Genomic DNA, 13,766 nt, shown 5'->3' on the forward strand with positions numbered 1-13,766 from the left:
GCATACACAGCATAGACATACACTTTTTTTCATTCACTATTGCAAAGATTATAATTTTCTTCATTAACACCATCCCAATCACCCAAAACCATGCAGCCTCAATAAAAACAATGTAAATCAAAAAATAGAAATATAATTTTTTTTTTACTGATTTTGTTGCAGTAGAACAACATAATCATGTTTCCATCAAAAGTTTGTGCAATATATTAGCTATGAATTTTATGACCTTATGATGAAAACTAGTTAAAGCTTATGTCATCATTTTTCTCACCTCATGCTTTGCAGGGTCAACTTCCTGGTTGATGCTTGCCCCGCCCACCTGCGTGATGTCACACAAATGAGGGTATGCAATTCTGATTATGTGGTTTCATAGCTATAGGGCTCAGCAAAAAAGTTTTTTATTTTCACTCATTAGGCGAGAAAATAAACCCTGTAATACTGTCCTATTCTACACTGTTAAGAATTTCCCAGTAAAATAACAGTAAAGAGCTGGAAGCAGGGTTGCCATTATTCTACTGTAAAATTAACATTATTATACTATCGCTGAAATTTACAGCTTTGTACTGTTAATGAAAAATACAGTATATACTGTTTTTTTGATTAATTTCACAGTATTTTACAGTTAATTTACTGTTTAAGGATACATTATATAGCTGTTTTTCACCTTTCTTTTACATTATCTTACTGATTTGTTTCAATGCACTATTTAGGTTGTATTTTTTACATACATTTTAATAAACATTATTTTTTACCTAGATGAATCGACTTAGCAGGTTACAGACATAGGAATAGTCACACTAAATACAATTAAAGGCACTTGTTAAGAAAAAGGCTATAATTAAGGCTATAAGGCCCAAAATGTCTGTCTCTAGCTGGCTACAAGCACAGAATGCAAACCATAACAACATGTGAGTGAAGAACGGAGCTAATTCACTGATTTTCCAATCATGTACAATGTGTGAGAAAAGAAAATCTACAGCTTATCTTATTGCACTTTATTTTTTATTTTCATATGAAGTTCAACACAGCGCCAACAAAAACCTGACACAGATAACAAACCAAATTTCAGAAGAAATAGCATTTCTGAAGACATCTGTCAATCTTACTAACCTTACTTTGTGGAACAGTTACAGAGAGTTGAGCTATATCATAGAGTTAAAACAAAACTCTCAAATAATATTTTGCCTTATATCATGTAACATGTGAATATACTGAATATATTGCTGAGCCTTAAGGCATATCAGTGGTACAAATTAAAAAAAAAATGAACATTAAATACAAAATAATTTGTCTATATACTAATGAGCACCAACACCACCAGACATGTGACATCATGTCCAAGTATGAATATTCAGGCTCTAACAAGGCACATGGATAAGTGTGGAAGTCCAAGTATTGGGCGATGGTCGGGGAGTGAGTTAGTGAATGATTTATGGCCCACTCAAAGACACCAGTTCTCTCAATCCAGCCTTGGTAGCCCGCTGACTGTGTGAGAGAGAGATATATGAGTTCCAACATAACTTTCATTGTAACTTCTCACATACAAAATCAGCGTGTGTAGCCCTCATTTCCTCTTATCATGTATGTAATGTAAACTCACCATTTTAAATGAAGTCCCACTCAAGTCCATGAGTCCCATCAGCAGAGTGGATACATGTGGATATACGGTAGTCTTGTCTTGTAGTTCGTGAATTTGCCAGTTTTCTTTGAGAAGACTTTGCCCTGTCCATCCTTGGTGCCTCTCTCAGGGTTTATTCCTACAGTGCACCTGAAAAATGATAGTGTTTCTTCAGGCACTGTGTAAAAATCAAGTTGTGTGAATCACTTAGATTAATGCCACAATAAAAATACAGGTTTTACTGAAAGTATCTAACCTTGAGATTAATTTGAGCGTGCAGGTGTAGAAGGTGGAAAATAATGCAGCAAGCCCCATCAAGAAGGTGGGCTGGATCCCCTCACATATGAAGTGGCCCTCAAGGCTGACCATCCAGCGCCAATAGCTTCCTGCTGTTTCACCTGAAACTTAGAAAGAATTTTCCTCAGTCAACTTCATGGATTTTTAGTCAATGTTTGAAATGAATTGTGTTGAGTGGTGTGCATTACTGGTTGAGAAACCGTTTTTTGATCAATTATGAATATTCTGACCATCTGATCTATAGAACATGTGGTTTTCAGATATCATTCAAAAACACTAGTTAGCTAGTAAATAAACTTGCCTTCAATTTTGTATCTTCTCTGCTGAATTACCACCCAATAACCAACGTGCAAAATGTATACACCGTCGTTATGCATGAATTCACTGGCAAAATACATGTATCAGCACATTAACTTAGATATTAACTTGAATACATAGAAATTAAAATGAGCTCCTTGTGTTGTCCGATTAATGTGCAATCATCTGTGAAATTCTAGCTAGCTGTTGAATCCCTCTATCATGACATGCACATATTCTGTAATGCAAACTAACTGGAAACATCACTGATAAACTTTGCACAGATTTATTAATTAAATAAAATTACTACTCACCAATAATCAGTAAGATGGGAATGGATGAAGAAAAGAACGGATCCAGCCTCACATGTGCAGATCAGGTGAAATTGCTCTTCCCAGAATTCAAAAAATACTGCATGAAACTGTTATTCATGATACTTTAGACAGTTGATCAGCAGTAAAGTGCTGTTTTTTAAGAATACATTATAGTTCAGTTAAAAAACGGCCTATGAGCGTAATTTAACAGATTTTCTTTTGTATTAACAGTAAAGCGCTGTTTTTTAGCAATAACAGGTTAATACTGTTGAAATTCTGCTGTAAATTAACAGCAATTGTTTACAGTGTACCTTATGTTCCAATCACCTTTAATTCACCCAGTAGGCTATATATCAATATTTATATTAAGATATATATAAAGCACCAGTGTAGTAGTAACATTCGCTGTCTTTCTTCCCTTAATTTTTATAAAATGTCCAGCAGCCATCCAGCATATTATGTGTAAATGCAATGAGACAACAAATGGCAACTGTGTAATCCATATAAATCACAACAATATTCAATATCCAGCCTCTCCAACTCGTGTTTTAGCCTATACTATACAGAATACAGATACAGAAGTATAAATCAAAGCATCTCTCAATTCACTACTTTTACTAGTAATGCTTTATTGAAAAATCCATTTACAAACAACAGGGCAGTATAATAAAATAAAGACATTACATTGCATTATTTAGCATCTGTCCTTTCTTTGCAAAACATAAACATTTAAGAATAACATAAATAACACAAGGAAAAATATAAGAAAATTAAAGTTAAATAAATAAAATAATGACAATTATAACATTTAAAAAAAAGTGTCAACAGATAATTTTCTCTTAGTTATTTGTATCGCTCCTCCCCGGGTGTAAATGTGTGTGGGTGTGTGTATGAGTGTGCGAGTGCAGGTGCGTGAACTTTCGGGTTGGGTTACGGGTTTTGATTTTTGTTTGATGTATGTGTTGTCATTCAAATTTGTCAATAAAAAGAATATACAAAATAAAATAATTTAAAAAAAGTGTCAACAGTCCAATTGTGCTCTATCAATTTGCAGAGTTTTATGGGTATTACAGGTCTCTTTGCAGATTTCAATACATTTCAGGCATCTCTGACCATAGAAATAAAATATTAAAATAATAATTCTAATTATATGTCTCTAAAATTACTATTAAAATAATATATGTACATCACTAGCTCCTTATACCCGTTTTACTTTCCACAAAGGGAAGAGCTGTGAAGAGCATGCAGTATTTCTAATATATTTATTATATATATATATATTATTTTCCACAAAGGGAAGAGCTGTGAAGAGCATGCGGTATTTCTAATATATTTATTAGCATAAATTGTGTCAGTATCTCACTAATGTAACTACGGCTGAGTGCTCATCTGGGAAACTTCTCTCAAAAGGACATTGTTTATGGTTTTGTCATGGACAATAACAAAGATGACTTTCTGGTGAATAACATTCTCATTCTTTGAAAAAGTGTATGAAAGTGAAACCTAGGTTTAATGTGTTTCATTCTGAGTTTCTTTCTTACATAAAAGCCCTTAAAGTCATGAAAAACAAAAATGCATTGAAACTTCTTAGTATAATAGAAGAATATGAATTACAGGTACAGCCCTCATAGCCCTTCATTTATTATTATTTACATATTTTATGTATTCTTATTCTGTATGCACCTTGTCCTTTTACTCTAATGCAATGATCTATGAACCATGTTGATTGTAAATTTGAATTTGTCCAATAAAAAAAAAAAAAACTACAGCTGAGTGCGTGGGACAAAGTTCAATCTGATACGCTGAACGTAAAAAGGAAATCCACAACACGCAGGCTAACCAATCAACACCAGAACCAATGACACAACATAATTTCATTTATATCACAGACATTTTGCCTCATCTCACTTACTTTAACTTCCCCTATCTAATTGACACCAATTGTCCATTATCACACGTATCAGACGCTGAATTAATCGCATAATTTAAGTCATGCGGTGTTGAATTGACGCTCTGCTCTGCGCTCTATTGCTTCAGCCTAATCAAAGATGGTAGAGTATGTTTAAGAGCATTAACCGGGCGGCCCAGTGTAGCAGATATCTCCAGTCAGCAGGACACGGTTTCTCCCTTAACCAACGAGATTATAGGTACGTGTTTATGAGGCAAATGTGGTAACTTATTGTCTAAAACTACTGAGTCATTGTCACACTAAACGGTAGACTAGCTACTAAACTAAAGCCGGTTTGTTGACCTAGCTAGCTAACATGCTAACTGTCGAGCTAACCTGTTAGCTTTGATGCTACTTAGGGTGTTAGCTAACAACCGGGTTTGTGTGCGCAGCTTCTGTTTACTTGGTCTGTTATAATACATGTTTACAACAGCAGGAGATTAAAGTTAACCCACACAATTAGACACACAGCTGGATGATTTTCTGGAGCTTTGTGGTGCTACTTTAGCAAGCTAATGCTAGTTTCCCTTCTGTTGTGAGGAGGATTATTTCATGTCCTCTAAGCGAGTAACGCTGGATCATCTCTTCTGTAGGGTTGTGTTCGTGTTTTCAGTCAAGATTCAAGATTCAAGAGATTCAAGATTCACTTTATTGTCATTTGCATACACAGAAGGAAACGAAATGTTGTTTCTCCCAGCTCCCGTCATTAAAAAAGGATAGAATAAACAAGTATTAAAATGAATATACCTAAAAATAACAATAAACACCCAATGTGCAGTCGTGTTTAGCAGCAGAGAAAAGTGCATTTATGTCCATAGTAAAGTTTTGCATTACTGTTCCAAAACTTGTGTTTGACATGTGACTAGCTTTAAAAACTGTTTCTGTGTTGATGCTGAGGGGTTGGATGTGAGTGTTTGTGTTTGTGTGTGTGTGTGTGTGTGGGGGGACACATTTCACAATGTGAATTAAAAAGTATATTTATGTTTTGTCTAACTGTAATGTTACTTTGTCGAATAAAACAAAACGTTGTCTGTATATTTGACTCCCCTCCTCTGCAGGCTGGTGTCATCCTTGCCACTCAGAATGACCGACCCGGCTGTGAAGAGGGTGGTTGGGGAAATTATTCGCTCCCCAGAAGACAAACGTGTCTACAGAGGTTTGGAGTTCACCAATGGCCTGAAGGCCATGCTCGTCAGTGACCCAACAACAGACAAATCCTCAGCTGCTTTGGATGTCCAGATAGGTAAAGCACTTTCACTTTCACTGTTGTCTTGCACATGTGTTTTCATGTGGCTTTCCTCCTTACAGGGACCCTTTTGGAAAGCAATAGAACAAAGATATGTAACTATTTTTGCCCTGTAGTAGTCCACATTATATTAAATGCATGGGAAAAAACTGTGTACTTTGGAGATTTCTAAAGTTACAAGTACAGAGTAACTCAATACTCTTGTGCTTTGCTTTGGGTAAGCATATTTTTTAGGTTCAGGTTACTCTATTTATGCCCATAGGTAAATTTGGTTTGCAGTAAAAAGACAAGGTATCCACCGTGTACACACATTTTACAAACACAAGCAATAGACAAGGCAGCTTTATTTGTAGAGCACATTTCAGCAACAGGGCAATTCAAAGTGCTTTATATAAACATTCAAGAACATTGTGACAAAGTGCAAAAGAACACTAAGACATAATTAAAACAGTTATAAAAACATTAAAGATTAGAAAATAAAAACAAGCTAAAAATAAAAGCTAGGATAGAAGTTAAAATAGAGTATAACACACAAGAGTAAAACTTCTACTGCAGTATAAGATCATTATTTGATTTGATAAACTGCTGGAACAAAGCAATTTTTTTAATACCGCTTTGTCCTACACCTTGGGATACTAAACCTTCGTCCAGAAGGAAGAAGCTAAAATTCACTTTGCAAAGGGTGGGAGTCATCATTTAAAGTTGAGCCAGTTATCTGCGGTAACTATCTGGTGTACAGGGACCCTGGGTTAAGCTGTGACTCACCAATCAACCTACTAGACCATTTCAAAATCTGATTGAGAGAATTTCTGTTCTTTAAAGATAAGTTTCCAAACCATGACGAAAAAGACAAAATTGATACAATAAAATAAGGTCATCGTGGTTTTGTCAATGTGGAAATAGGCCAGTTTCCTCAACCAAAACAGACGCTGGTGCCCCTTTTTGCAAGCGGTTTCACCGTTGTGCCGTTACACATCTAGGATTATTTCCACTCTTTGCTTTCTTCTCCAGTCTGGCCAACCAATCTGCCATACACTGAAAAGTCAAGATGTTGTATCAGTGAACTTTAATGAGATGAGAACTACAGCTTGATTAACTTTTTTTTTTTAATTATTATTCCCAGGTTCATTATCGGACCCAGGGAACATCTCGGGCCTGGCGCACTTCTGTGAGCACATGCTGTTCCTGGGAACAAAGAAGTACCCCAAGGAGAATGAGTACAGCCAGTTCCTCAGCGAGCACGCAGGCAGCTCCAATGCCTTCACCAGTGGAGAGCACACCAACTATTACTTTGACGTGTCCCATGAGCACTTGGAAGGAGCCCTAGATAGGTACTCAACTGTTCATTTGATGGGATTAATTCTGCCATGTACCGAAAGTAATTTGTCTCGTATATATCTCGTGTACATCTTAGGTGTGTCCTATATTAAGCTTTCTTTTTTTGTTTTGGGTGTGCTCCGCTGTAATCATTTGTGTGGACTTTGTCACCCTCGTATGACTTGGTCTCTGCAAATGTTAGTCATAAATTGACTAACCTGACATTAACTACTTTACAGCCAAGTCCTTTTTTTAGGCTCTAATTAAGACATACTGTATGTCATCTCTAAGCCTAAGTGATTATTGTTATCAGTATACAATGTTTCCCTTGGGAGTCCAGGTGTTAACCCAAGTGAGCTGCCAGGTCGTTGACTGTCCGTCTTTGGTTACCAGACCCAGCTTCAATGTTCTCTCTTTTATAACCATCAGCACAGTTCCTACCCCCCACTCAGGCTAGAAACCTCAGGCAGAGGGTGAAACCGATGTCCTCAGCCTTGCAGGGGTCTCTGCTCACGTGTCAGCTGTGCTGGTTTGCCGAGGACAGTCGAGCGGTGTCAGAATTTAACCTATTGGGATAAGCTTACCTACTTATAAATGAATGATAGTATAGCAAGCACCTGTTTATGTGCGATGGGCTAATTGTTCCCCTGAGCCAGTGAATTGTGAAGGCCATCTGGACTGCAGTGGGAGGAAAGGACAGTGCAGAGTATGCTGAAATATTAATGATGTTGCCTCCGTGAAAATAGAACAGCATTGTGTCTGAAGGATCATATGTGTCATTAGCTGGCCCCATTATTTTAACCATACCCTTGCTATAATAATTAGAATGACTGTATTTATATCCTTTTATAGGCAAGAGCAAGATTTTTTTTTTCTAGATCCACCATTTTATGGTGGGTTAAAAACTGAACTTGAACCTCATACTATAAGACATTTCAGTACCATGGGTCATGGTGTGGTTGTTTTGCAATATCTTTTTTTTATTGATCTAATCAACCATCTGCTTTTTGTCAGATAAGATGACTGGGCATAAATCTATAAATCTACAGTAAAAGCTGACCTGGGACGTAGCTTTAAACACATTCAAATGTTGTGTGTGCTTATCTTTCCTCATTTGCTTGGCAGTTGCTCTCACTTTAAATTCATGCAAATGGATTATCATGTCCTGCTTCATGTCCTTTTCTGTGTTTACAAATGCTTTACAAAACTCTACACATTTAACCCAGAACGGCATTAGGCTTCTGCTGAAAGAGTACATCTTTACATTTTAAAATGATACAGCCTTAAAGGGACAGTGTGCGTGTTTTGAAGTGGGGTTGTATGAGATACTTATCCATAGTCAGTGTATTACCTACAGTAGGTGAATTTCAGCACTCCCCCAGTTTGGAGAAGCAGACAGGAGTTACTGCACAGAACCAAAGCAATGTATTGCTGTGAACGAAAACAGATTTTAGCCTCCTAAAAGAAAGGCCCACCTAAAAAAATCTGTATGGGTTTAAGTGTACTATATTTTTGCTGGTTTATCTTGCCGTGAGACAGCTGTGTCTGTGTTTCCGACGGGGAACTTAAGCCATTATCTATGCTCTCTCCAAAGCCAAAAAAACAGTGATTTTTACCTCGTAGAACACATCGGTTGGTTTGTTTGTGTTATTGTGCACAAAACATTATTATTGTACAAACAAACTGACTGATAGAGGCAGCGGAAGACCAGCAACTCTCGTGTTCTGTAAACATTTTTTTTACAATGGAGTCTGGTGTCTTTGGCGAGAGCATAGATGGATATAACAGTTCCTCGTCGGAAAGGGCTGTCTCACAGCAAGGTAAACCGCCGAAAATATTCTAAATATCGGTGGGCCTTTTTTTAGGTGGCTAAAAATATGTTTTGCTGCCAGCCCCGTCCACAGCAGTACATTGCTTTGGTTCTGTGCGGTAACTCCTGTCTGCTTCTCCAAACTGGGGTTGTGCGGACCGTCATCTACTGTAGATAATACACTGACTATGGATAAGTACCTCATACAACCCCACTTCAAAACACCCGAACTATCCATTCCCTTTTAGTAATTATGCATCTGAAAGTTGACTACTAAACTGACATTAATACTGAACTTTACTGTTGAATGTTGCCTTTAATCATCATTTTGCAATCTCTGTAGGTTCGCCCAATTCTTCCTGTGCCCACTGTTTGATGAGAGCTGTAAGGACCGGGAGGTGAATGCTGTGGACTCTGAGCATGAGAAGAACCTGATGAATGATGCCTGGAGGCTGTTCCAGTTAGAGAAGGCCACTGGCAACCCTAACCACCCCTTCAGTAAATTTGGAACAGGTAGAAAATCTCTCTATTCTCTATTTTGCCCACATACTAAAGCTTTGATCTGTGACATTTGTAGCACTCATTATACTTTCTAATCAAAACTATTAAGATTCACTCAACAGACATTTAACTGTTATGAGGGGAAGCATCGCATAGCATGAAGGGAGTTTAGTCTCTGGGCCAGTGAATTCCCAGATCAGAGTGACGTTGACTTGGAGCAGCTCCGAGCTCAAAATAGCCACCTGATGGCAGTCTTGAATTATACAATATGTATTCCAGTTATGAATAGAAGAGGATCAGACCAGCCTGAGAGCCTCGCTCCCTTAGCGGACTAGCATAATTTTCTCAATATTGTGGCTTTGTTTTTCTGTGTCTGTCTCAAAAAAATGTAAATATGGTTTATTCACAGATGGCTGGCAAGCAGCTTGTTCGTGTACCTGACAGGCTACTGTCACTGGGCCATCATAAACTGATTCTGTTCTCATACACTGTTCATATTTGTGAATCTATTTATTCAGACTAAATTGATAATTGCAGTTGGACAGAGAAGATGAACCTGTAGGATCTGATTTCTTTTTTTTTTTTTTAATATATGAACCAAAATTGAATTGTATTCTGTCATGGAGAAGTTGTGGCATGATTTTAAAAAACAAATATTCACTATCTTTGTATTTCTCTTTTAGGCAACAAATTGACCCTTGAGACCAGGCCGTCTAAAGATGGGATTGACATTCGTCAGGAGCTCCTGAAATTTCATTCTACATATTATTCATCCAACCTCATGGGACTGTGTGTGTTAGGAAGAGGTAAGAGTTAACCTCTCATAAACGTCATGTTTGAATGTTGCAAAATCTCGCTAAGCCTTAACAGCACTGATGCAACGTGTCAACTCCTTGTTCTGTCAGTTACTCAAGACAACAAAGAGGAACAAACAATGCAAGTCATGTATGACTCGGTGTGCGTGGCCTAAACCATAATATTTCAAATTATTATACATGCATATCATTGTCAAATCGGTTGTTATACTGTACCTCGGTACAATTGCCAAAAACAAATGAGACCATTGTCCAGACTGAGTATCTTCTACTGAACGCTGGTTGTAATATTTGTTAAAGGTTAGTCCATACACGGTATGCCCTGCACCTCCTCCCTCTTATTGTGCATGTTGGTATACTCTTTAGCTTTGCTAACATGGTAGAGGTGATTCATTCATTTTCTAAAAATATCTTCCCATTTGCCTTTTACTAGTTTCAGCCTTTGTAATCCTCTGTTGTTGTGAGAAACTTTGAAAACCTCTGTTTCCTTTGTGGTGAAAGAACATCACCCGCTCTTCCTGTTTAACCATCTAAAGTACAAACAATCTTTGTGTTGAAGGACAGTTGAACAAATGTCCCAATAAACTAAAGCTGATATCGCAGAATTAAAAGAATAAAAGCCAACAAGGGTTTCTCAGAGATCATCTCAGAACGATTGGTAATGATTCATTGATGCTAGGATGGCATATAAAACCTATTTTAATTTCAAGTTAATACTTTTTTTCAACCCTCTTGTATACAATGTTCATTTAATAAGAGCTGGCTCTGAATTTGAAGGCAGAAAAAAGTGTCTCGGGTATGTTCATTACCAGCTGATATTGACATTTTTCAAAACCCTCTCATCCAAAATGTAAGACACTTGACAGAAGGGCTTAAAAGAACACAATCCTAGCACGTTTAACGGCTCCAAGTGGCTCTCAGTTACTAATCTGCTGAATGTATAGTGAGCTTCCTTTCTGATTTATTGGTCAAAAATATCACGGGAGTGGAACAGTTCTGTGCATCCTGGAAATACTTTATTGATGGTCAAAGTGCAGTCAAAGATCCATTAAGATTTATTATTAGTACTACTGATAAGTTTCATTGGGTCTTTTTTGCACTCATATGAGCTACTTGTTGTCTATTAACTTTAAAGTGAATCTGAGCTATAAATGTTTTCCTCTTTACCTACAGAGACATTAGATGAGTTGACCACCATGGTGGTTAAGCTATTCGGAGAAGTGGAGAACAAGAACGTACCTATCCCTGAATTCCCTGAGCACCCCTTCCAGGAAGAGCACCTCAAAGTGAGTCTCTTGCTTATCTCACCAGTGTTTCTTTACACTTTTACTGTAACGCAGGGCCATACCCAGTATTTAATGAGATAGTATTTATTAGGTTTTGTTACCCAGTTCATCATAACTGGCTGTTCGCTATATGAAAAGACATTTTCAATGCTTTGTGGGAAAATGCATTCAGGCACTAGATAATGAAAAACATTTTCCAATAATCACTCATTGAAATATGTTTTGTAAAATATCATATGAATGAGTTTTCCTAAGTAACAAGAAGTGTTTTGTTCTTTGTGTTCTTTCGCAGCAATTCTACAGTATTGTACCTATTAAAGACATCAGGAACCTGTATGTGACTTTCCCCATCCCGGACCTACAGAAGTACTACAAATCTAACCCAGGACATTATCTGGGACATCTGATTGGTCATGAAGGACCCGGAAGTTTGTTATCTGAGCTAAAATCCAAAGGTAGGACATAAAGTCGAGCTGCAAGATAATACAAACCTGTTTGGAGTGTTTAGGGATTGTGACAAAGGGCGCTTTCACAAGCCAACATTTAGTCCGTTTTAATCAAACTCTGGTGCAGTTGAGAACGCAGTAATCGTACTCTGGTATGGACCAAAACAACTGGTCTGAAACGCTTGCAAGGGGTGGTCTTGGATTGTTTCCAAGCAAACCAAAACGCAGGCTGCCTGTGCGGGCATTAGTGTGCACAGTAGATCAGTGCTGAGTCAAAGTGAAAACACTTCGACAGCAATATATCAAAGTCCGCGATTCCCTGCATGGAAGTGGCAGCTCTCGAGATGAAAAAGATAAATTTGCTCCTTTGCACACGCCCCTCAGCAAATTATTTGTTTATTTGGTCTGCTTTAAAGGTGCACTGTGAAACCGAACCAGACTAAATAGAAATCAAGCCAAAAGTATAAATTTCACTCTGATTCGGACTAGCCAAACGGACTGTGGCTTGTGAAAGTGCCCCTAAAGGTGCTATAATGCTGAAAACGAGCTCAAACTATTATACATGGTATGCATCATCATCTTTTCCTACCTCAAAGATTGTCAAATTTTAAATATGATTTTAATGTTTAAATAGTATGACCATATACAAATACTAAATAACAAAAATCTGAATATGTACCATTTTCTTATTGATTATTCAACCGTAATAGTTTTTTTTTTTAGTATTCAAGATGTACTATTAAGATGGTAAATCCTGTATGTACTAATGACTAACTGAAAATGACCATTATTCGTATTTTTATACAGGCTGGGTGAACACACTTGTTGGAGGGCAAAAAGAAGGAGCCAGAGGATTCATGTTCTTCATCATCAATGTGGACTTGACTGAGGAGGGCCTCTGTAAGTAGTACATGTGGTTATGATTATGCCTTTGTGTAGATACTATTTATTGAGGCATGTTATATACAGTATATATAAATATACAATGTATATTGTGTGTCACTGCAGTGCACGTTGAGGACATCATCTTCCACATGTTCCAGTACATCCAGAAACTGCGCACTGAGGGCCCTCAGGAGTGGGTGTTTGAGGAGTGCAAGGTAATTAATGTTGTCTATTCAGCGACAACATCTCAGACAGGAGGGGCCGGACAAAGTTGACCTACTTATTTCTGGATAGTGGAGACACTAGTAGAGCAGCACAGACTTTGACAGCAGAGACTGATGGATTCAAACCGGACAGCTTATCTGCTAAATGTAGCCAATGTCAAATGAAGCTGGATAGTATTCATTTTTTTATGCTACACTGTAAAAGTCTGTTTTTACTATATCTTTCTTAAAGGATTAGAATAACACTTCCTCTTTCTAGAATCGGGCTTTAAATTTCTGTATGTGACTGTTGTGATTTTACTTGTTAAATCCTCCATCTCTGTCTCTCTCTGTAGGATTTAAACAAAGTGGCCTTCAGGTTCAAGGACAAGGAGCGACCCCGTGGCTACACATCCAAAGTGGCTGGTCTTGTACACGTAGGTCCCCTCTCCATCTGCAAAGGTTGTTTCCAGGGAGACACAATGCAGCTCATTGCGTCTGTACTTGCTGTCGTCATCAGGCTGCCTGGTGCTGCTGTTGACTCTGACGCTGTTGAGAGAAATGAGATTTTGCAGAGGCACAGTCAGAGTTGGGCTTGGCTTTTATATCTACCACAGACACAAAGCTCATTGATTAATCATCACTGCTCCACTAATTACAGGAATGTTCTTGTGCGTGTCTTCCCTCCGGGTTTGGCAGTGCACATAAAAAAAAAACACCTGTCTCTTAACAGTTTGCAGGCTGTAATTCAGTTGTTAAATATTGATTTGAGATCTAAGAAGA

The 13,766-nt window shown here is 37.7% G+C and overlaps 1 protein-coding gene across 2 annotated transcripts in view; it reads left to right on the forward strand.

Annotated features, from left to right (window-relative positions):
* Positions 1 to 4,516: 4,516 nt before the first annotated feature.
* Positions 4,517 to 13,766, forward strand: part of ide (insulin-degrading enzyme) — a 34,851-nt gene continuing 25,601 nt past the window's right edge. For both annotated transcript variants that reach the window (XM_074646833.1, XM_074646834.1), the window contains exons 1-10: positions 4,517 to 4,673; positions 5,533 to 5,717; positions 6,844 to 7,051; positions 9,191 to 9,360; positions 10,032 to 10,154; positions 11,337 to 11,449; positions 11,742 to 11,904; positions 12,703 to 12,795; positions 12,904 to 12,995; positions 13,340 to 13,420. In XM_074646833.1, the coding sequence (XP_074502934.1) occupies positions 4,585 to 4,673; positions 5,533 to 5,717; positions 6,844 to 7,051; positions 9,191 to 9,360; positions 10,032 to 10,154; positions 11,337 to 11,449; positions 11,742 to 11,904; positions 12,703 to 12,795; positions 12,904 to 12,995; positions 13,340 to 13,420 (1,317 nt within the window). In that variant the 5' untranslated portion in view covers positions 4,517 to 4,584. The remainder of the gene's footprint in view (positions 4,674 to 5,532; positions 5,718 to 6,843; positions 7,052 to 9,190; positions 9,361 to 10,031; positions 10,155 to 11,336; positions 11,450 to 11,741; positions 11,905 to 12,702; positions 12,796 to 12,903; positions 12,996 to 13,339; positions 13,421 to 13,766) is intronic.

The sequence above is a fragment of the Sebastes fasciatus genome, chromosome 9, assembly GCF_043250625.1.
Source record: "Sebastes fasciatus isolate fSebFas1 chromosome 9, fSebFas1.pri, whole genome shotgun sequence".
NCBI classification, from domain to species: domain Eukaryota; kingdom Metazoa; phylum Chordata; class Actinopteri; order Perciformes; family Sebastidae; genus Sebastes; species Sebastes fasciatus.